This window comes from Seriola dumerili, unplaced genomic scaffold (genome assembly GCF_002260705.1).
Source record: "Seriola dumerili isolate Sdu_G_001 unplaced genomic scaffold, Sdu_1.0 BDQW01000138.1, whole genome shotgun sequence".
NCBI lineage: Eukaryota > Metazoa > Chordata > Actinopteri > Carangiformes > Carangidae > Seriola > Seriola dumerili.
Window position 1 is genome coordinate 15,925,055 of NW_019174393.1, and position 23,655 is coordinate 15,948,709.

A 23,655-nucleotide genomic window follows, 5' to 3' on the forward strand; every position below is an offset into this window, starting at 1 on the left:
TCAATTGTTCTGCTTCTGTTTTTTTCCAAGAAATCATGGTTTTTGTCCTAAAAGTGAATCAGTGTCAGCAATTACAGAAATCAGTCTGGAGACATTACATCACAAACTGTGGGATGCTTTGTTTCCGTCTCCCAGTAGGCTCGTACATTGGGCATCTGCAGTAACCCCATGTGCATGTACATACCCGGAACCTGCTCAATTTCTTTGGCAGTTGTGTTTACTGACTTTCCATCTTTCTGTACACTGTACAAGTTTGTTTGTTCTGCAATTGCCTGTGGCATTTCATCAGTGACAAACTGTTTGAAATACATGTATGGTGTCCATTCACACCTGTCTTCCAAGGCCTCCTCCACACACTCTTCAAATTCAACAGCTGGAGGTTCATATTCTACTTTTCTCCATCTGTATTCTTTCCTTTTGTCTTTGTGCCTTGCTGACTGCTTTGTTGTCGTGCTCTGTTGTTGTTGTTGTTGTTGTTGTTGTTGTTGTTGTTGTTGTTGGGCCCTCTAATTCTGTGCTAGTCTGTTTGACAGTTTCATCTCTGAAGTCTTCTTCATCACTACTTTCTGAGTTTCCCTCAGTAAGCAATGCATTAGGAGTCCATTCCTCCTCCTCAACATCATCCTCGTCTTCACTGCTCAATGTCGCTTGAATTGCCATCCATAATCATGTTGATGACATTTTGAACAGTTTACCTTTTTGCCATCTAAAATAAATACAAAATATTAATTATTGTGCACTCTGACTCTCTTCTCTGAATAGGCTAAATAAATCAATATAACATACAGACTGATAGTTTGGTAATTTTTGGTTTTAGTGAAAAAGACAATTGTGAGCAGGTGAGCCATTGCTACATCCATGTGATTATCATGAGTCCAGATAGCATGTATAAAAATTACATATAAATATCTCAGATTTCACTGTGAATATGCCATGTCTTAAGATGACATTTCAATCTTTAATTAGTTTAATTAAATAAACTTTGTATTTGTCATTGTGATAGGGATAATGCATTGCATCATGCCATACAATGACGACTGAGGAATTTTCTTTACCTTTTATACCTGCTGTATCATATTCTTTACACACATTTTCAACAAGATTTTAGGTACGAAATATTAAGTAATTATAAGGTGTTTCAATACAGTAAATATTCATTTTGAAAAATTAGTGTCCCTGCCAAAACCGAGTGACTCACAACATGAAGGCAGCCATTTTGGAAATGGCATTCACTGCTTGTAGTGCACAGATAATCCACCAGAGGGCAGAAAACGTGTCATATTGTATATAACGGGGTTTTCAGGAAAGGATTGATCATGTTGATTAGATAGAGGTCTCAAAAACTCATGTACCAAATATGATACACCTGGCGTTATAACCATAGTGTTATATTTTGGGAAAAATGCTTATTATATTTTATTCTGGCCAGGTTACAAGAGAAGATCAATACCACTATTATGTGTATACAGTAAATACAAGGCTACAATCAGCAGATGGGTAGTTTAGCTTAGCACAAAGACTGGAAACAAGGGATACAGTTAGCTTTGTCCAGTGGTCACCATATTTTGCCAACATGTTATTTCCTATTTGTTTAACCTGTACAATGAATTACATTTTAAAAAAACATCAACTTACAATTCAATTCATGTTGTTAATCAAGGAAATAAATTGATGGGCCTATATAGACTATGAAGCCTGTAAAGATGTTTCTTGCAGCTGTTAAAGTTACATTTATAGAATAATTATGAACTTTAATAAAACCGATTTGAAACTTGAATTGAACCACTGCATTTGCAGGAATATTTATCATTCATAGCTAGTGTAATATCTTCACTCACATACAAACATATGAAGATTGTGATCATATACAACAAATGGTTAAAGGCACATGTAACATGCCAGAGATAAATCCACCCTTCAGTACCACGGATAGCTCCACACGGCCCGGCATGCCAAAACACTGATTTATAAAATTCAATATTCAATACAAAATAATCTCGAAATGCTACAGCACAAGGGCTGACAGTGAAAGTCCATTTATGATTTCAATGTTGTTTGTTGTTAGACCATTCTCATATTGCAGCCTTTTACTTAGATTAAATAAATTCAGCAGAGGTGGTGGTATAGAGACCAGAGGCCCCTAGAAAATCCCACCCAGTCGAAAATGTAGAACAACTCCTTTAAGGCATGTTCAAATTGCATGTGAAGCAAATTTTAGCAACAACAAAATTCCATTCAGAGTCAGAGCAAAGACTCAAACTGATGCAAACTGATGCAAATTCACTCTAAGCAGCACAGCTAGCAAACAAACAGCTACAGCTAACACCTGGACAAACAGAGAACAGCCCAAATGCTCCAGAAGATACATTTGCAATAATAAAACAACATGTAACATTAACCTCAATTAGCCTTTTACTACACAGCTGGAGGAACACAGCTGTGCTCCTGGTACTGACCTCAGGTACAGTAGTACCGCCATTAAATAGTAACATATGGTTTAGCTTTCACAATACACTGACTTATATTACGCTAACAAATGAGATGAAAAGTAGATGCATGAATGGAGACGTCTTCATCCGCTTCCATGTACACACACTGTGAATTCAAAGGGAAAGCATTAAATCTGTACTTATACTCTAAAGGCAGCCGCCATAAATAGACTGAAGTGCATCACACCCACACATCATAATCATATACATGCACAGCATTTCCATTTACATACACAGATATGTGCACAATTGCATGCACAAATTACACGCGTACACAAGCATCTCCGTTCTTGTGAGGACCCTCACTGATTTTCCCAGCTCTTGGCCTTTAGCTCCACAGTTCACCAGCACCCACACTTTCATGTGGACTAATTAACTCCAATTAACCTCAACCCAAGTCCTGATCCTAAAATAACCACATTTGGGAAGTGAGGACAGGCTAGATGCCCTCACCCCGAAGATCTAACACTCAAATAGTTCCCTGCTAAGAAGTACAGGAACACACTGAGGCACGCATACAGTCCATATGAGTGCACACACACACAGACACACACACACACACAAAGTGATTTCCCCCGTCGTCTGATCTGGTTCACGTCTTCCTGGAGAGGAACCTGAGATAATAGAGAGAGAGAGTGAATCGATTCTCGATGCTCCAGTTCACTCCAGTTTCTTCCAGTTTCCTCCCACACTGGCCTCACACACCTGTCACTGCTCAGGAGGTTGTTCCATAAAGGCTACAGAGCACATTTCTTCAGTCAGTCACCAATTCAAAAGCAGAAGTACATCCTGCAAAAACATTTCTGTGTCAAGGATCTTTAAGTGGGTTTAGACCTTGGGAGCAATTCATTCGGCTCTGACTTATGAATGTCTTAAAATTATAGTCTACTTTAGTATTATATTACAATCAACTTGAGAATAGTCTTTGTTCCACCACGACATCTGTTTGGTTCTCTGTCAGCTAGCAACATATATAGTTGCATAAAGTATTCAGGTCCTTGCTAACTAACTTTTCACACGCTTCACTATGTTAAAGATTTAATTTTTAAAAGATCAAATGATCATTTTAGCCCATCAATCTAAACTCAATAATGCATGATGAAGAGAAAATATCTTTTTGGAATTTTTTGCAGGTTTATTAAAAATCAAAGTGTGGGAAACTGAATCGATGGGATATACACTGCATGTCAGGACAAAACCAAAACATTAAGTCCAAGGAACTCTGTGTCTCAGGAGAACAGTCCAGCCAAACTGAGGAAGGCCTCGGTCAGAGAGGTGACCAAGAATAAGTGTGTGTGTGTGTGTGTGTGTGTGTGTGTGTGTGTGTGTGTGTGTGTGTGTGTATGTGTGTGTGTAATGTGGTCTGGGAGATACACACTGCAGCAGGAACTACCACAGGTGGTTTTGGGTACTTTGGCAGGTGTTTGTATGTCTGTCTGCGTGTCACAACCATACTGTGTACTCATGTAATAATGTAGTAATAATGCAGTAATGACAACTGAGTACTCATGGGTCAGAACATCAACATGTTGCTGTGATCCCATCACAAGATGGTCTGTCTGCAGAGAGAGTGGAAAGAAGAAGACAGAGGGATTGCTTTGAACTGATGCCACTGAATATTATTGATTTTATTGGAAATAAATATTCCCCACTCATATTGACTCTAGATTTTCTGTGTTTCTGACTAAATGTAATTCAGTCTATAATTTTGTCAAACGTCCCACATAGTATAAAGGCAGATGTCCATGTGTTGTTTGATTATAAAGCAGGTCTAGGTTCTATATTAATACTGTGAAAGTATCAAAGCCTCAGTCCACAGAGAAATGCACACAGCCTGTGTTCAAAAACTGAGCCTTAAAACCAGCCGTGAGGACTTGTAACTTTGTGATGTCACAACAAAGCAGCGGTTGTGGCTGCTCTCAGTCACGCCCTTGCAAGTGTTTACCTTTAATCTTTCGTTAATTTTTTAAGTTATTTTTTGGCCATTTTATCCCTTTATTGAATAGGGTAATGGAGACAGACAGGAAATGCAGGGAGAGAGAGAGAGAAGAGAGGCTCAGAGCATCCTCTCTTCTGATTGGCTCACCGACCTGTTGTTACTAGAGCTCCAGAGAGAAGCCTGAGAGAGGAGATGTAAAACTACATTCAAATGGTTTTTGGTTCTTTAAACCACAAATATATCTTCTTATTGATCAACACTTCAAATATAACATTGAAAAAGTGTAATATATGGGACCTTTAATCTGTTTTTATGATTTTTTTCCCTTTTTTTTTATTTCTTTCCCATAGAGCTTGAAAAAGAATGGAAGCAAACCATGTAATTACCTAAACGGACTTATTGCTCGTTTGAAAATAAAGCTGCATCTCTTCATTTTTCAGGAAATCTGAAGATGCATAATTTTTTTTACATTCAGAGATGCAGCACATAAAGGAAAAAAAAATCATACAGGAAGGTTATGGTATGATATGATATAAATGTTAAGCTAATTGTAAACAAGAGGAGAAAAGGCTCCGCAATCCATTTTCTTCTCGCTCTATTCAACAAACGCCCTCATCACTTGTCAGATAAGCTTCTCCACAGTTCACAGGCTCCTGGAAGAAGGAAGGAATTACCAGAGTAACAGTATAGAAAGAGGCCTCAGAGCAGCGGGGAATGAAGAGGTTTATACATCTAATCCATTTAGACCCTAAACACCCTGTATATCAAAACATATATCACAATTTACAGCCATAAAACACACTGACATGAAAGAGACTTACACCTTACACCCACTTTGTGATGAGAGCGAGTTTAAATCTGACTGAGAAGAAAAGAAAAAGAAAGGAGGGAAGGACAAAGAGGAGGAGGAGGTCGGAAGAGGAAAGGATGCAATTGCTTGATATGAGACAACTACGGGAAAAGGGTTGTGGTGTTGCACCACCTTGTGGTCAAAGTTAATTATTACAGCTGATATTTTTATGTCTGGCTCAGATTAATCCTCATGTAAAGATGGAAGATACAGAACGGAAGAGAGGAATGTAAATTATTTCTGAGCTGAACTATGAAATGCAAATAATCACTAACTCTGACCTGTTAAAGAAGAAAAAAAACACAGAGTATTTATTGCACATAACTTTAGTTTTCTGATACAAATAGACATAAAATCTGACATGTTCCAATTATTTGACTTTCAGGAATCAATGATTGAAAGTATTTACAGGCACAAAAGGTTTTATTACAAAAAAAAAAAAAAACATAAAAAGCTTTAGATCTGTCCAACACATTCTTATGAGAGCTTTAAAAAAATACTGATTCTGCAACTGCTGACACTTGTTGTAGCTTTTATCTCCAACTTATGCTCATGAAATCCTCTGAATATTTATCCATAATCTGTGATGGTCAGTGGGTTGTTACGTTTACTCTTACCTGCTGTGATTTCATACGTTTGTCTTGATGCATGTTGACAAACGACTTTTTGTCTTCAGTCTAAAATGGCTTATAAGGATGTTTACTTTGAGAATACGATCTGTAATAAAAACACAGATTAAGAGCTATACACCATTATCCAATAAGAAGTGATGACAGCACTGACCAGCATGTGCTGTATGTTACAGGCCACTGTAGCATTACAATGGCACAGATGTGCAACTGTCAGCATCATTAAATTTGACTTTTAATAAAACATTTTTGGAATTAAAATTTCATGAGCACCAAGTTTGTAAAGACATGTAAAAAGTATTCCTAAACAGTCAGTGCAAATAAAAAGATTGTTGCTGCATAAATAAGAAAATGCTTTAATATTCATCAGTAATCTATTAGCGTCAACCTCTGACCAGGAGAACCTTGCATATTATTCACTATAACCAAATACTCTAAATGTTAAACATTTCGCTAACTATTTAACAGGCTGATCATTCAATCTTTAGTCTAACAGTTCTTCTTGAGACAGTGCAGCTTAACTTCAGTAAATGTTCAATTAACAGTGCGACATCTACCAGGTTTTAAAATGTGAATGATGCAAGGACAAGAGAGAGAAAAATGTTTCCTTAGGAGAAAAGGACTTTGAATGAGAAATGTAGAAACAGGAAGTAGTCCAAGTGAAAATGATTAAAATAAGAGATGTAAGAGATCAAATTCCTCACTCATGTAAACTTTCTATTCTCATTAACCAAAATCTATCATTAAAGGTCCCATAGAGTATAAAAGTAAATGTCCATGTCTTTTTGATTATAGATCAGGTCTAGGTTCTATATTAATACTGTGAAAGTATCAAAGCCTCAGTCCACAGAGAAATGCACACAGCCTGTATTCAGAAACTGAGCCTTAAGACCAGCCTTCAGGACTTCTGGAACTTTGTGATGTCATAACAAAGCAGTCACCACTCCCAGCCATGCCCCAAGCCCCGCACACCCGGACCCACCATCCAACCTTGCAGGATTTTGTTTCTCTGATTGTTTACCTGAAATCTGCTAAATTTTTATTTGACCACTCTGAAAACAGTCAGCCAATCAGAGGAGAGAATCAGATCCTCTCTCCTGATTGGCTCATTGACCTGTTGTTACCAGAGCTCCAGAGAGAAGCCTGAAAGAGGAGATGTAAAACTACACTGAGATGGTTTTTGGTTCTTAAAACCCCATTTATACAGTATCTTCTTATGGATCAACACTTCAAATAAAACATTGGAAATATGCAACATATGGGACCTTTAACTGTTGTCTATGCTCAGTTTCTGCTGTCACATAGAACAGTCTTCAAATCACTCAACCTGTACTTCAAACTTCACACTCATTGTGGAGATTTTGTAAGATTTTGGAAACAAGAGTAGAGGTAACTCTGACAGCAGGAAAAGACTTTTGATTGCCATACTGATGGTGATTGAGGTAAAAGAAAAAAAAAACTTTGAAGGTTATCTTCATCATTAAATATAATTAAGTTAATTAACTTCAGCATGTGTGCAGTGTCACAGGTTAAAATCTTCATTATCTTTATTCACTTTGCATACCTGACGTAGTTTTGTTTAAAAGTTCCAGTCTCTTTTTAAATTATTGGTTTTGATGATTTTGTTGCTCCACAGGATTTACACTCATGTAACATCCCATGTCTTAATAATTCATCTGTTCTTATTATTCTTCATATCTGAGATGACTCACAGTCTAAATTACAAAATGGGAAGAGGAACAAAAAAATCTGCATCTTTCCTAACTTGTCCTAAGTGGACCGTTTCTCCACACCCTGCTTGATCCCCAGCACCAGGTGAACAAACCAGTTGATCTGAACCATCCAGCCTTTCTCCCTGCAGATCTCGATCTGGTCCAGCAGGTGGCGTTGGGCGTCGTCCTCGCTGCGGCCGACTGTCAACGCCTCGCGGATGTACTCAATATCCTCCTTACTAGTCAGCTGGGGCATTCCTGTGAAGAACGAATATCACTGAAGAAATCACTGGCTACAAATGAAATAGTTTCAGATAAAAATCTTCATCTAAAAACTAAATATTTTAAGCTACAACTCCTAATGATCCAGATTCCATTAAAAGAAACCATGGGAAGACACTAGTTTTGTATAAATAGTATAAAGTATAAATCTTTATCAAAGCGTTTGTTAGGAAGGAGGTCGTACCGGTCATCAGCATCATGGAGAAGAGGATGATGAGCAGGTTGGTGTGGTGCCGAAGGGCGAGGTAAGCCTTCACACACACGTCCTGAGACAGAGATAAAGGGTGTATAATACAAACATACTGTACATACAGACATGCAAAAGATATGGAGCTATGACACATCTGGGCTGATGTAATACATCCTCTGGCTGCCATGTTAAAGTTCACCTCAGATGACTTTTAGTGACCTTTCAGGCCTAGTTATAGAATAGTGGATGGGTGTTTGTGCATGTGTAGATGACCTGCATGTATTTTGAAAAAAAAACACTGTTTTCTGCACCTGGAATTTCTGGAAGTGAGGGCTGCTTTTCTTTCCTGATGTCCCCATGACGTACAGGAAGTCTGGTGTGAGCACGAAGGGAACCCACTCCTTACTGATTCCCATGAAGCTCTTGTAATTCCCCAGGATGTGACCGAAGTCGATGTGGAAGAGATTCCCTGCAGAAACAAAAGGAGATTTGTTCTTTTGTGTTTCCTGAGCTCCGGGTTGCATTTCTGTATTATATTCAGAACATATAAGACCCAGAACTTCCTGCAGCTAAACATTGAAAAGACTGAGGTAATTACTATTGTACCTAACACAGCTAATGCTTACACCTCAAAGCACCTAGGCTCTCTGTCTTAAAACATAGCAGATAGCTGTAAAACTCTTGGTGTCACCTTTGATAACCAGTTCAGCCTGAACAAACCAGACTCCACACCAAAACCAAAAAAAAAGAGTACTTCATTTTTAAATTTTAGAACTGACTTTTAAGTGTCTCCTGGCACCATATGTGCCCAACCGCGACCTGAGGTCATTAACCAACGCTCTGTTAGCCGTAACACAATCTCAGCTAAAGACCAAGGGTCTTTGGAACGAGCTCCTTACCCTTTTTTAAATCCCTCTTAAAGACACATTTTTACAGGTGTGCTTTCTCAGAGCTTGAGGTCTAAATTTACTTCTAACCTCTTAAATCTATATTGCATGAAGTCTTTCTCCTGATTCTTATTTAATTGATTATTTTAATCATTTTACACTGATCTATCTCATTTTTACTTTACCTCACTGTTGCACTTTTTCTCTTATATCTCCTCCCCAACATTGTAAAACTGTTTTTAACCTGTTTATTTTTATCATTCATTTTTTATTGTTCGTCTTCAAATTTATCTTGTGTTGTAAAGCACCTTGTTAACTGTGTTTTGAAAGGTGCTATATAAATACAGCTTATCATCATTATTATGAGTGATGAGTTTAAGTAACTACAAAACAAACTTCAAACATAGAAAATAGAACATGACATTTTAATTGAACTCTTTCTTTTCAAAATTGTGGTTGAAACACACTGGGGAGGAATTTTGTTCAGTATTAATAGAGATTAAAATTTCTGTTCAGATTATTTATAGGTATCTTAACACTTAGTTAATAAGAACCTGTTTAACAAGATGTAACAAGAGATTTTCAAGCAAGTCCCTCACACAGACGAACACCATCATTACCAGATTCAGTGATCATGATGTTGTCGTTATGGCGATCCCCAATTCCCAGGACGTATGTAGCCACACAGTAGCCACCACAGGAATACAGGAACCTCTCCACAGCCTGCTGGAACTAAACAGAGACAAACACTTTCTAGTCAGTTCCCACTCAGCCAATCATTCCCTCCCACAGCAATGACTGGGCCAGAACATAAAGAGATCTGACAGAACACAGAGTTGCTTTCCTTTCCTTAACTGCAGCAAAAAGATGAAGTGTTGCAAAACAGAACACGCACATTTATATATATAAAAAAAAAAAAAGCAGAAATAGACATCGGGGGTGCAGGTGTTGTGGCTAAAAGTAGTGTGTGTGTGTGTGTGTGTGTGTGTGTGTGCGCGTGCGTGCGTGTGTGTGCGTGTGTCTGTGTCTGTGTCTGTGTGTGTTGTTATGGTGACAGGAAAAACTCTGCGGGTTGCTTCCTTCCTGTCTGCTGCGCTGCTACTTCCTCTAACATCTGATAAACTGAGAAACAGCTGGAGAGAAAAACTGCTCCATCAGCACACTGAGCCCATGATACATCACTGTGTAATTAACACTTCTGCACACGGGTTTACTACTGATTGAGATGATAACCACGGAGCAGGGGCGTTAAAGCTTCACGTATTTGTGCCGTGCCGCTCAGTACAGGATGTCTGGTTCGGTTCACGTTGTGATTCAAATGAATATAATCTAGTTTTAACCGTGCACGTCACGTGAATAAAGTTTTGTGTTCTGATGGTCATTCTATGCGAATAAAGTCATACAAGCGAGCGAGAGGGTTTTTTCAACTGCAGGAGACATCGTTAGTGCCAGTGTATCTGCTTTTCCTGGGGGTGCCCCTGGGTAGAGGGCGCACTTAGTGTCTTGTCTCTCACTGTGACACTGTTACCCTCACACAGAATAAAGGTTCATTTCTTAAAATGAAAACATGCAAATAGAGTGAAACTATCAATAATTTTCTACATGCTGCACTTTAATGGATCTTATCATTTATATATTTTATATATATATTATCTTATTATTAAATTATCTATTTATTTATTTGATAACCATCTGAAGCACTGAAGTCTTGTTAATAGATCACAGCGATATCAATAATACATTGATGACTTAGGTATTGTTTTTTCCAATTTGAAATGATGGCCAGTTTGCCACAGGGTTACCAGTTTACAAGTTTACAATTACACCTTTATGTTTAGTTAGATAAGTTAAATTCATAATAAATTAAAGGTAATGTTTTTCATGTCTTTTTTTTAGCACTGTACTGAAAACAAAACTGAGAAAACCAGGTTCTGCCTACGGTTACACCTCAACCACAGCGTTGGTTATCATCTCAGTAAGTTACAGATCGTTTTATACCTGGATGGTTGACGCATTGGGGAATTGGTGTTTGTGTTTCTGCTCAAAGAATCTTAATGTTCTCTCCATTTAATCAACTGAAGTTATTTGCATGTTATCAGGTCAGCTGGCTGTAATCAGACTGAGCCTGCTGTACCTTGTCCTCGCTGACACACTTGTCCCGCAGCCACTGATACAGGATTTCATCTTTAAAAGCGCCAGTGCTTCCAACAACGCTCTGCTGGATGTTAGCGATGGTGGTGGCATCCTTCACAATCTCAATCATACCTACACAGATAAAGAAGGAGAGACGGGGGGGGGGGGGTTAACTATCACAGAACGGCTGCGGTATTTGGATGTATTTGTTTTCCGGTTGTGTAACTGACCTATTCTGTTTCCAGTGGAGATGCAGCCGTACGGTAACAGACAGAGATCCAGGGACTCAGTCTCCCAGATTGACTCCATGATGAGCAGGATCTGAAGGGACACAAGACGAAACGAAAAGTCTTTCCAAGAGTCTTTCCTCAATGATTTGCTGACTTCTGTGTTGGAGACTAAGTCGCCACTCACCTGGAGGATGAGCATATCCTGCCTGAGGTCGTCGCCATCTTTGAAGATGATGCCGATGGGGTCTTTGGACAGAGTGGTGGGGTCGGCCCTTTTAAACTGCAGCCACAATGGCTTCTTCTTAGACGCCATCACTTTACACTGCTCGATCTGTACGCACAAACATATATTCTGAAATTCAGCGATGTGCTTCAGGGTATTCGGACTGTCCTGATGTGACCTCTGTGTACTCATCTAAGCTACGGCACTTTGAGGTCACTTGTTTTCACTTCTGTGTTTATATCTTTCATAAAAGTGGTTTTATATCTGATTCAAAGAGATTGAAATGAATCAGTGAAGCATGCAGAGACCAGAGTGAAAGGCTGTTTCCACACGACTATGTTTTCATTTTAAAACAGCGTTTTGGCTGTCGAATCAGAAATAATCTGCATATCACATGACCATTCACTGGGCAAGCTCGTGCTGGTGTGAACAGGAAGCAGATTGTCTACTCTGCAGTTGGTTAGTAACAGAAAACACTACGAACGAGAAACAGCGAAGACAGCTGTAGCATTAAAATTATGGAATTTAACTGAACAACAGCTGCTAGCCAAAACAACAGGGTCTGTAACGCCTGTGTGGTGGTGCATTCACCACTGGAAGTCGAGGCTGCTAAGACCCAATCAGGAGGCGAGGAAGGTGTCTGTGCCATTGTTTCAAACACGCACCACAAAAAGTTTTAGTGGTGCGTTTTATAACTTAAATGTGTTAGTGATATAGGATATGACATTTTCCGCTGTCAGTCTGTGTGTTTGACTCTCACCAACAGGGCTCCAGCTCGCAGCCCGGGATCATAAGGGACTCTGAAACTCTCTGGCAGACCTGACAACTGCAGAGTCTCCAGCTTCTGACGCAACTGAAATACCACTGAGACACACACACACACACACACACACACACACACACACACACACACACACACACACACACACACACACACAGAGTTTTAGTTTCACTTCTTGAATTTCTTTGAATCACTGACAGATTAAAAACTAATTAATTAAAACTCCCCAAAGGATCGAAAGATAAAATGCAGTTTGTTTTTCTGTCAGAGCCGCACAGGTTATTGTCGGTGCCTTGCTCAATGCACAGAGCTGTAGGACGTTCTGAAAGTCGAGTTCCTTACCTTGTGCAGTGACGTCATATTTGTCAGCCGACATGGCCTTCACCTCACGAGTGACTTTCTGCAGAGCCTCAGTCATCTCCACCTGCAGAGCATCACTTCATCTTGTCAGGTGCTGAAGAAGCTTTTTAACACATTTGCAAACAGGCTGCAGATCAGACTGCAAGGTGACGACTGGTCACATGACTCCCTCTGCTCTTAGTGTGAAACCCCACAGAGCTGGCAGGGAATGAGTGACCAGCGTCTGCCTCTGTTCTTACTCCATCAGTTACCCATCATTCAACAATCTAATGAGTTTGTTTCTGCCTCTTGTGGAACTGTGATGTGTATGGTTGTTGAGTTTTTGCTGAGATTGTGTTAAACTTTGTGAATTAGCATAGAGCTCCTAGTCAGACTATTTGGGGACTGGGCCTGACCTGGAGGAAACTAGAACTGACTACACACACACACACACACACACACACACACACCCACACACACACACACACACACCCACACACACACACACACACACCCACACACACACACACACACACCCACACACACACACACACACACCCACACACACACACACACACACCCACACACACACACACACACACCCACACACACACACACACACACCCACACACACACACACACACACACACACACACGTAGAAAACTCTTTTGTTTACATCCAGCTGACAACATGGTTTTAGGACAGAGTAGTCTGAGATTTTTTTTTCTTCTTCTTTCCTCATCACTTATTGTCATAATAAGAGACAAAGACAAAATTATACAACACTGAACACACCATATTGTGTAAGGAGCTGCGCTTTGTTACTCACCTGTTTCCTGTAGTCCTGCAGCATGGCCTCACCACAGCCTCTCAGGTAGGCCTCCAGCAGCACAGCATACCTCTGCTGGTAGTGCATGGACTGGGCGATCTCACTGCGCAGGAACCAGAAGAGAAAATGACCAATACGCTTACTCTGTGGAGAGAGAGAGAGAGAGAGAGAGAGAGAGAGAGAGAGAGAGTTTATCATGATGACATCAATCCAGAAGACACAGACAAAACAGGAAGACACAGACAAAACAAATGAATGGGAACAAACAAATATAAAAATACACGCGTGCGCGCGCGCACACACACACACACACACACACACACACACACTATAAACAGTGTGTGACAATGTAAAAACAGACAGATGTTGGTCCTGTTTACCCTCAGAGCTCTCTTCAGCAGGAACCTCACAAGGGCACTGTCATGGTAGGGCTCAAACTTGACCGCCTGCAAGAGACACACAAACACACACACACACACACACACACACACACACACACACCTCTGATTAAAACATATTCAAATGTAAAGAGGATTTCCAAGTTTCAGTGCACATACATGCAAACACACACATTACATTACTGTGAAACCCGTCCAAAAAACCCTCTGGATACACATCAAAACACATGATGTTGAAAATAAGCTGGTTATCTATAAAGAAAAGCTGCAACAAAGATTTGGCTTTTTTGATTTTGATTTTGCGTGAATTCTGAGATTAAAGACTCCGTTTTTGATCAAGTCGAGGTTTTTTCTGAAGTGTAAGCAAAATGTTTTAAGGCCTCAGAGACACACAAAATGCATTTTGGTGAAAACACTGAATGGACACAACAAGAATTTCACAGGCTGCCTTCAGCAGACTGAGGTTACTGAGGTCACAGTGTGATGGGGCAGTAAGGGAGTGAAGTGCAGTGAAAACACTGAGCTTGTTGTGCCCACACAGGACTGCACAATTCAGATGTTAACTGAGACAGACAGACAGACAGACAGACAGACAGACAGACAGACAGACAGACAGACAGTAGAAACAGAGGTAACAAACAACAGCTGGGCAGTTTGGGTTAATATGACAAATCCAAACTGTTCACTGTTTCCTGAATAGTACAAGAATGTGATCTGAAAAAAACAAAATCATTCTGCCATAATTTTGACTCTCTCTGTAACACAATGCTTTTATTTTGAAGATTAGGGAGGCAAAGACTAATTATTCTTGGTATAATTTCATCATTTCATTTTATAATTACAATCCTGCATTTAAACTAGAACAAATAGAGGATTACACCTAGAATACCTGTTGTGAGTCAGTGCAACACCTTTGCAAAGCAAGTTAAAACTCATTCAAGGATCTACGTCAGTATATGAAACACAGAGCCATTTCTCTGTAACACTCACATCTTGGAAAGTACACTGGGATTATACCCTGCACATCACTGAGGTCCATAGGATACAATGATAGCAGTATATGGAGGAAAGAGTCATTTTCCTATCAGGCCAAAAGACTCTTTGTTGGCCTCAGCTGATAATTCAAACTGCTCATGCAAAGCTGACCACAGAGTCAAATATGGAAACACATCAGGAGAAAATCATGCAGCATGTATGTGCTGAACTGCCTCTTTCCACGAGCTTGTGAAATAATGTAACTGTGACTCAGGCGGAGCAGATTTTTTTCTGTGCTGTAAGACGGACGTGATGTGTGTTAGATTTCTAAGTAATCGGCATGTGATGTAAAAAAAAAAAAAAAATTAAATTAATATGGTGTAATTACTGTAACTACTGTGAGCTGTGACAATCAGAAGGTTAACCTGTAAAAGCAGATGATGTGCTCAGTAGACCCAGTAGTCATACAAAATATAATTTAGCCACAGTAATAAGTATGTTGCTATTCAACCCTTGGTTAGTGGAGGAAGAAATTTTATTTTATTTAAAGGTCCCATATAGTAAAAAAGGTAGATGTCCATGTGTTGTTTGATTATAAAGCAGGTCTAGGTTCCATATTAATACTGTGAAAGTATCAAAGTGCTCAGTCCACAGAGAAATGCACACAGCCTGTATTCAGAAACTGAGCCTGAAAACCAGCTGTCAGGAATTATGTATCTTTGTGATGTCACAACAAAGCAGTAACCGCTCTCAGCAATGCCCCAAGCCCCTCCCACCTTGACCCACCATCCAACTTTGCTTGGATTTGGTTTCTCTGAGTGTTTACCTGAAATCTGCTTTATTTTTATTCAATTACTCAGAAAACAGTCAGCCAATCAAAAGAGAGGCTCAGAGCATCCTGTCTTCTGATTGGCTCACCAACCTGTTGTTACTTGAGCTCCAGAGAGAAGCCTTAGAGAGGAGATTTAAAACTACATTAAGATGGTTTTTGATTCTTAAAACCACAAATATATCTTCTTATGGATCAACACTTCAAATAAAACAAAGTGTAAAATATGGAGCTTTAAGTGAAAGTAGCAGTGGCTCATTGTAAAAATGCTCCAGTCCTGCTGTCATAATTTCACTTAAGTAAATGTACAAAAGTATCAGCAGCAAAATATAATTAAAGAAATAGTTAGATTTTCTGTGAAATCTGCAGATGAGAAGATATTTACCAATCTTATATCTGTACGTTAAATATGAAGGTACCACAAGCAGCCAGTTAGCTTAGCACAAGGACTGGAAACAGCTAGCCTGGCTTCTGTCTAATGGAAAAAACAATTCACTTAAAACTGAACAATTATTATGTTATATGTTGTTTGTTTCAGCCGTGCAAAGAGTCAAAATCAACATAAATTCACCATTTTACTTAAAGTTGTGACATGTTATTTCTGCACTGGGACCAGTAACTTTCTGGAGTTGCTGCTGGTTGCCTGGAAACTGGTACCAATGGACAGAGCTAGGCTTGCCATTTCTCTGTGTTTGCAGGTTTTATGTTACACTAACTGGCTGCTGGCTGCTCACAGTAGCTTTATATTTAGCTACAGATATGTGACTCTGCAAGAAAGTGAATAACTGTATTTCCTTTTCTCTTCCTTTAAACTAAAAGTATTCATTATGCAAAGCGGCTCCTTGTCACAGTGTTACAGTAATGATGACTGACACATCAAAAGATACAGAACATTTTAATGCTGTAGCTTATCATGGTCAAACTAATTTCAGCGAAGAAATTTTGTCAAAGAATTTATTTTACTGTATTTACTGTTGGGTAGTTCAATCTGAGTTACTGTGGAGTAAAAAGTGTAAAGTTTGTCCCTGAAATGAAGAAGAAGTATGAAGCAGAACATAGAAATACTCAAGTAAAACACAAAACCTCACTTTAAGCTGAATTTAAGTACAATACTTGGGTAAATGTACATGTAAATGAACAGAATAGACTCACCTGTACAAGCTGCAGGAGATACCTGAGCACATCATCATCCTCCAGAGTCTCCAGCTTCCTGACAGCCATGGAGCGAACCTGAGCATCAGAGTAGTGACAGTCCAGCAGCTGCATGGCCAGACCGACATCCAGACCACTGAACGGGAACAACAGGACCGCCAGAGATGAAACAGCGAGTCCACTGAGGACACGTACGTACATACAGTGACAGTGTGAAAACCCTTTTACCTGCTGTCCCAGGCACTGCTGCGCTCCAACAGACGATGTGTTGCCAAAACATCTTCCTGTTTCCCCCACCTGACTGAGCCCAGCAGCTTTGGGTAAGCCCTGAGGACAGGTAGATATTATTGAGCAATAAGAGGAAAAGACAATAATCATATAACATTTGTACTCCATTTTCTTGGGATTACAATAAAACAAGTACCTGGGGTCGCGCATACACTCTTGTCTGAAGTGCCAGAGCAGCTCTTTGTCCTCAGGACTGAGTGGATGCAGGGGGTCGGTCGCCACGATAGCCCCAAACTGTTTCTTCAGATGGTTTGGCATCTCTCTCTGACCCCGCTCCCCTGCCTCGGCTTCCTCACCCCCAGCCACCGCGTCCCGGCTCACGTCCCGGCTCTTGGGCAGCACCACGGGGTAACAGTACTTGTCCAGTAAAATGGCAATGGCCATGGAGGAGGCCTTGTCTGGGTTGGTTGCCGAGGTGAGCTTGTCTGCGTTGATGCTGCTGCTGCTTTCCTCACTCTTCTCTGGCATTTTCCACATGTGGAGGATGAACTCGCCCTGGCGGAGCAGAGAGCGGTGGTCGATCAGCAGCAGGTTGACGTAGTACAGGAGACGACTCTTGGTCTTTCCTGAGACGAGGACGAACAGACAGAGATAAGCCTCATTCCGTAAACTGTCAACATGATGCTGCTACCTGTGAGAAGACCTTACCATCATGGCTGCCCCCTCCTCCCGTATTGTCCTGGTAGGAGCTTCCCTTGGAGTTTGGTGTCAGAGGTTGCTTCCCACAAACCACCTGTATTGTATGACAGAGCACAGATTCATTCATCGATCTCCCTGACAGAAACGTGTTTCCTTGTTCCTTGTTTCCTTCCTCTTCTAATCTTTACAACAGCTTTGGATGAAATGTCTGTTTACCTGGAGGTTGAGGCGCGCCCCCTTCGGCAGGTCCTTGATCTTAATGTTGAACTCCAACCAGCAGTTCCACAGCACTTCCTCGTTGAAGGTTTTGGAGGTCGTCCTCTCCTACAAGAATAAATTCAGTGTTAAACTCTGTTGTCCCTGACGTCCAGACATTGCTCTTTAAAAAAAACCACTTCATGAAATTGTTGGTTATAAAACCAACATAGAGCTAAGACAGTCGTGGTTCTCAGATATGATTTGCTTAATCTTGTTTTTAGATTTTCATAGAATCAAACCCCTGCTTAACCCTACAATTTATGCTCATTTATGGCATTTTTCAGCAATATCCAGCTCTGGAACTCTCTGCCCAAAGATCTGAAACTTGCATCTTTTCAATCACTTCCAAAAAACTGCTTGCACATTGTTTTATTTCCAACATGTCTTACTTATGTTATTGTTTTTATGTTATATATTACTGGTATTTGAATCCACTTTATTCCATTTTGATCTAAAGCACATTGTAACTTTGTGTTGTGCTTATAAAAGCTTTTTCTTGCAGTTTATTATTCTGTAATTTCCTTTTTTATATGGTTGTTTACATTGTCAGTGGTGCAGTCCACCTGCAAGATTCAAATTACCTTCACACATGAAAGATATGATATCACAGCATGTGACATGTAATCCAGTGTTACTGTTTTTAATTTATCACACTGATATCGGCCTCACCTTTTACTTATCTCTCCTGCAGCTGTATCACAGCTGTATTTCCTACTGCTGCTAGTTCACATTAAGAGCGCTCAACTGGAGAAACACTGGGTTGTTTTTATGGTGAAGTAGTCAAAGGAAACACATTGTACTGTATTTGTCATGCTTAACAACAAGCTTAACAATTTTAGCAGCCCCTAAATCAACGTATATCACAGCCACCATGCTTATAATCTTTTGCATGCTCGTAAGTTTAATCAACATCCTCGTATGTTTTCCTGACCTGGGCTAAAAGCTGCTGGCCGTGGAAGATGCTGGCCTCTATGAAGACAATGAACTCTGGGATTTTGGGCAGGGATGGGATGTCGATACCCAGCACCTTCACTCTGAACTTCCTGTTACAGTCCCACATGGAGATGGTGAACACTCGTTCATGGTCTTTCTCGTCGATGGTCAACTGCTCATGGGTACCTGATGAGGAAATGTTAGGAGAATAAGTTAGGAAGTTGGCCACTAAAACTGAATAGATGTATCAGATATAAATAACAGTCTATCTGCCTCAGTTCAAGTTGTTACCTGCTACTCCGGTGCAGTCATCCACTTGGGCCCAGTCCTCCCTCTGGACCAGATCCTGATCGGGATCAGGCGGCATCTCCAGAACCAGGTGGATCTCTTCGCCATTTTTCAGACACTGACGGATCCAGTTGAAGTTCTGCAGTGGTTTATCCCCGTACAGGTACTCCTCCCTGTGTGAACAGATACTGAAACGGTTACTTTCAAAATTTAAAACACAAAATAATCATGCTTATCTGCTATAACATAATCTAATCAATTACTCTTTCACTTTCAATGCAAACTTGATTATATTGGCTACATGTTTAAGTAGCTCAGGTGACGTACCTGCCACACACACGCAGCACATAGTCCGCCTCACACATGTTTTCAGGGATGCCCAGCAACAGTCTTTTATTTGCTGTCTTGGCGAAAAAACTTGCCAGCACCTAAACAAGAAGGAAAATAGTCTGACAACAGTAGAAAAAAAAAAAAACAGCGCAGTAATAGAGCAGAAAGTGGTAAACACATAAGTAGTCCTTCACCACATTTGTCTACCTGTGCCGGTGTGTCGTCGATGGAGACCTTGATGGTCTGGCTGGCCGTGGTGATGTGGATCACCACCAGGATGTGACTGTTACTGACCTGAGAGGTGGAACAAACCAACGGTGCAGAATTAAAATCGAGGAAAAGACTGAATAAAGAAGCAATCATTCAATAAGTACCTGAATTATTGAAGTTTGTGTCACGGAGGGAAATGTGTTTTCCAAATAGATAATTAAATGGATACAGATACATATTCCAGCTTTGTATTCATTTCAGACAATCCTGCAAATTAATTCTACACAGAGACAAAGAGTCTGTGCCATGACTGAAAACATTTGGGAACATCTGCTCTATATGCAACAGGTAATGCATGAATTGGTCATACATATAAAACAATCATGCACATGTACCTTGCTCAGCAGGTGCTCAGGCAGCAGCTTGCGGGTCACCCATGGGTCCATGGAGTAGAGTTTAGGGTCACGGTCAGACAGCTCGATGCGTCGCGGCGTCAGCAGCTTCCTGCGGGTGAACTCCAGCTCATCGTCGTGCACATTGCTGACATCCGTCACATCATAGCCAATCAGGTAGTTCAGGTAGCGCTGATACTGCAGGGACTCGTCCGAGGGCTGGGGGCGGGGCACCAGCTGGATCCGCCCCACGTCCTTCTTCAGGGCTTTTAAGACAACAACAGACATGTTCACAGTAACTCAGTTCCTGACCCTCATCAGGAAGTAAAAACACTTGTGATTGGTCGGTACCTCTCCAGTAGCGAATGCAGTCGAGCGTCTGGAAGACCTGGTGCTTGTCGTAGATCTCACACACGTTGCCTTTCTTCTGGTAGAGCAGGATGCAGTGGTCAGGGGAAAACCGCTGGTAGAACTCAGGGCAGAGGTTTGAAGTCACCGCCTTCAGCCACACCTGAGCTTTCACCTGGGAGTCAAGAAATATGCACGTCAACTAATGAAACTAGATCAATGTAAAGAATGTTTAAAGCCACCATGACCGCCACTGTCACATCCATAATCATCAGTAGTAAATTAGGCGACCTGTTCTACGGTCCAGTTTCCAGCGACCTCCAGCAGCAGACTGTCAGGGCCGCTTCCGCCCCGTGCCACAGTGGGCAGCACGAACTCCACAGTTATCTGATCCATGGACGTGCCAGAGGACGACGTGATGGCTTTCTTTCTCCTCCTCCTCCGGGTGTCTTCTCTCAGGACTTTAGGCTCTTCGTCGCTCACCTGGATCTGCTGCCCATCCATCGCCTAGCTTGAGGGTGAGGACAGACACAAACAGAGAAACGAAAGGAGATACTCTTATGCTGTTTATCATTAATCTGTGATGCTGTATTTCATGTACCTCTACAGGGCAGATTAAGTAGAGAAGAGTAAAGAAAATCAGCCAGAAATGTAATGTTGTAATACAAGCCCCATATCTATCAGAAAACACTGATCTATGACCTCTAACCTTCTGGGCCAACATAAATAAACTCTATTCATTTTATTATTAGCACTTCCAGTCCAGAGAAATTTGCATTTCATCTTGTTTCTGCGGTCCAATATACCACTAGGCTGTAAGTAAGGGCTGATTTCATTATTGATAAACAGGCTGATGTTCTCTATTAATCAATTAATTTTTAAATCATACCCATCATAATTTCCCTGTGTCCACTGTGTTGTTTTGTCTGGACAACAGCTCAAATCCCAAATATATTCAGTTTACAGAAAAGAAAAGAAAAGAAAAGAAAAGAAAAGAAAAGAAAAGAAAAGAAAAGAAAAGAAAAGAACAGCAGCAAACCCTCACATACTGAGAAACTGAAACCAGACAATGACATTTTTGCTTTAAAATGACACATACAATTATGAAAATACTTGATCAATTCACAGTCAGTGGACTATTCAATGAATCCACTGATATATGGATATTGTGTCAGCTAGAAACTGCAGTTAGCAGATGGCTAATTTTGAAACTGTGAGCAACAGTGTCAAAATTAAGATATGGATTGTGATAGTAGCTATGCTTAGCTCTAGTTTTACTGTAAGCATTAAGTAACAACTGAAACTACACTGCTTTCTATAAAGTTCATATTAAAGCCCAGTGGAGTTTTGTCAGACATGTTAGACATTAAAATACAATATGAAGATTGAGTTAAAATGTGATCTAAGACTGTCATGTTGCATATTGCTCTTTTTTGTCGTTGTCTGCCTTCTAAAACAATAATAACGTAAAATATATCATTTATGCCAATGACATCCATATTAAAGGTGTTATAACACAGTCATTGTCTTCATTGTCTGAAGTGTCGTAAATCACAGGATTAATGGAGTTTATGCTTCTTTCACACTAACAGAGGAAGTTTTGAAAAGCAGGAAGCCAAACTCGACACAGCATGGATGTTACTAAAACCACACAGACTCTCACAATCCGTTGTTCAGACGACAGTGTTATAAACAATTCTGAGTAAATATCTGCTGTTAAAACTGTTCGTAACCACGCCGAGAGGAATAAATACAACTTTTAAATTCACCCACAGCGGAACTTGGTCGGTCTGTGGTGGATGTAACGGTACAGCTGCCATAATAATCGAAAGGAGAGGCGTCAGTTTAGTAAAACATAAAAGTCTTTTTTATGACTCACCAATGAACGCAGACGCAGAAGGCAACGAAACCCGGAGCTGTGGACGAAAGTTTCGGCATTTATGCTACATGAAGAGACCAACGACCGGAGAAAACTGTGTCTAAATTTGTGAGCTTGGGTTTGTGAGCTGGATGAAGAAAATGCTGCGCTTCTTGTCAGGAAGGTTGTCAAACGCACCGGCTAACTTTATCTAGTCAGAACAAGAACAAGACTTCCGGTTTCTCTTCAAAGTAAAACACTAAACCGGTGCGAAGAACAAATGTAGACCTGAACCTGAACCCAAAATACTGTATGTATGTAAGACTGGTTTATTAAAGAATTAAATATTTATCTTCCAAAAAACTGAATTAAGCTTACTAACAGCCTTGGTGATATACTACTACTACTACTACTACTACAACTAATTATACTAATAATTATTATTGTTATTGTTATTGTTATTACTATCATCATCATAATAATAATAATATCAATTACGAAAGTGTAGTTGTATTCTCTGACCACTAGAGAAAAAATAACATGATAATGCATACAATCTTTAATTTCTGCTAATTTAATTAAATTGCTTCAGTTTAGGTTTTGTTTATTGTTATTTATTTTAAATATATACATTTTTATGAATAAACAGATATAGATATTTTATTGGTTTATTTTGAAAGTACTGACCGTTGTGATAATGTCTAATGTCGTAGTGTTGCAGCTCCTCACTGTGGCCACTGGAGGGCAGTGAACCCAACCTCCCCTCTGTGTTCTTTCACAGGTTTCTGTGCCATTTAAATGTAGACCTATAAGATTACAGACTGGTTCAGCTGCTTCAGTGAGTCCACAGAGACATGTACTTTTATCATAATTTCACTGGAAAGACCTGAATATGCTGCTCTCACTCGCTTAGTTATAAGAAGCAGTGAAACCTCTATAATTACTCTGAAGAATGTACTTAAGGATATGAAGGATTTTATACAATGATTATGAATGGTTCTGAAACAGAGATAGACAGATGATTATTTGGCTGAAACTACCTGTTGCACTTGTTAGTTACACTGGGCACATTACAACTTAGCTGAAGGCTATTTGTCTGTTGCTGCAAAGGGCACCAACATATTTTTCCTTGTTTTAAGTCTGTTTCATCACTATATGTCAACACTTGCAGCATTACATGCACCACACGCTCTCAGTCTTCGAGTTTCAATGCTCAGATGTATGTATTTGAGTTCTTTAAATA

General features: G+C 40.1%; 1 protein-coding gene across 2 annotated transcripts; it reads right to left on the minus strand.

The window, feature by feature from the left end:
• Positions 1–7,102: 7,102 nt before the first annotated feature.
• Positions 7,103–22,600, minus strand: pik3cg (phosphatidylinositol-4,5-bisphosphate 3-kinase catalytic subunit gamma). Of its 2 annotated transcripts, none has more exons than XM_022749638.1 (24): positions 22,434–22,600; positions 20,846–21,061; positions 20,558–20,729; positions 20,210–20,472; positions 19,812–19,898; positions 19,602–19,702; positions 19,278–19,447; positions 18,985–19,172; positions 18,012–18,119; positions 17,805–17,889; positions 17,293–17,722; positions 17,097–17,195; positions 16,869–17,004; positions 13,895–13,960; positions 13,515–13,658; positions 12,688–12,769; positions 12,325–12,428; positions 11,526–11,672; positions 11,342–11,432; positions 11,113–11,243; positions 9,599–9,710; positions 8,403–8,560; positions 8,086–8,167; positions 7,103–7,877 (listed from the first exon to the last, which is right to left on the minus strand). In XM_022749638.1, the coding sequence occupies exons 2-24, from the start codon at positions 21,056–21,058 to the stop codon at positions 7,678–7,680; spliced, it is 3,369 nt and encodes a 1,122-aa protein (XP_022605359.1). In that variant the 5' UTR covers positions 21,059–21,061; positions 22,434–22,600; the 3' UTR covers positions 7,103–7,677. The 2 variants fall into 2 exon arrangements, with proteins under 2 accessions (XP_022605359.1, XP_022605358.1); XM_022749637.1 differs by having other exon boundaries at positions 20,846–21,065.
• Positions 22,601–23,655: the final 1,055 nt, after the last annotated feature.

What these genes read in the sequence shown, in the direction of transcription:
- pik3cg (XM_022749638.1), bottom strand. Translation starts at nt 21,058, where the DNA reads ATGGATGGGCAGCAGATCCAGGTGAGCGACGAAGAGCCTAAAGTCCTG. An exon ending in TCGACGACACACCGGCACAG is followed by an intron (nt 19,703 to 19,811) that starts GTAGACAAATGT and finishes CTTCTTGTTTAG; the next exon opens with GTGCTGGCAAGTTTTTTCGC. An exon ending in CTCCATGATGCTGATGACCG is followed by an intron (nt 7,878 to 8,085) that starts GTACGACCTCCT and finishes CGTTCTTCACAG; the next exon opens with GAATGCCCCAGCTGACTAGT.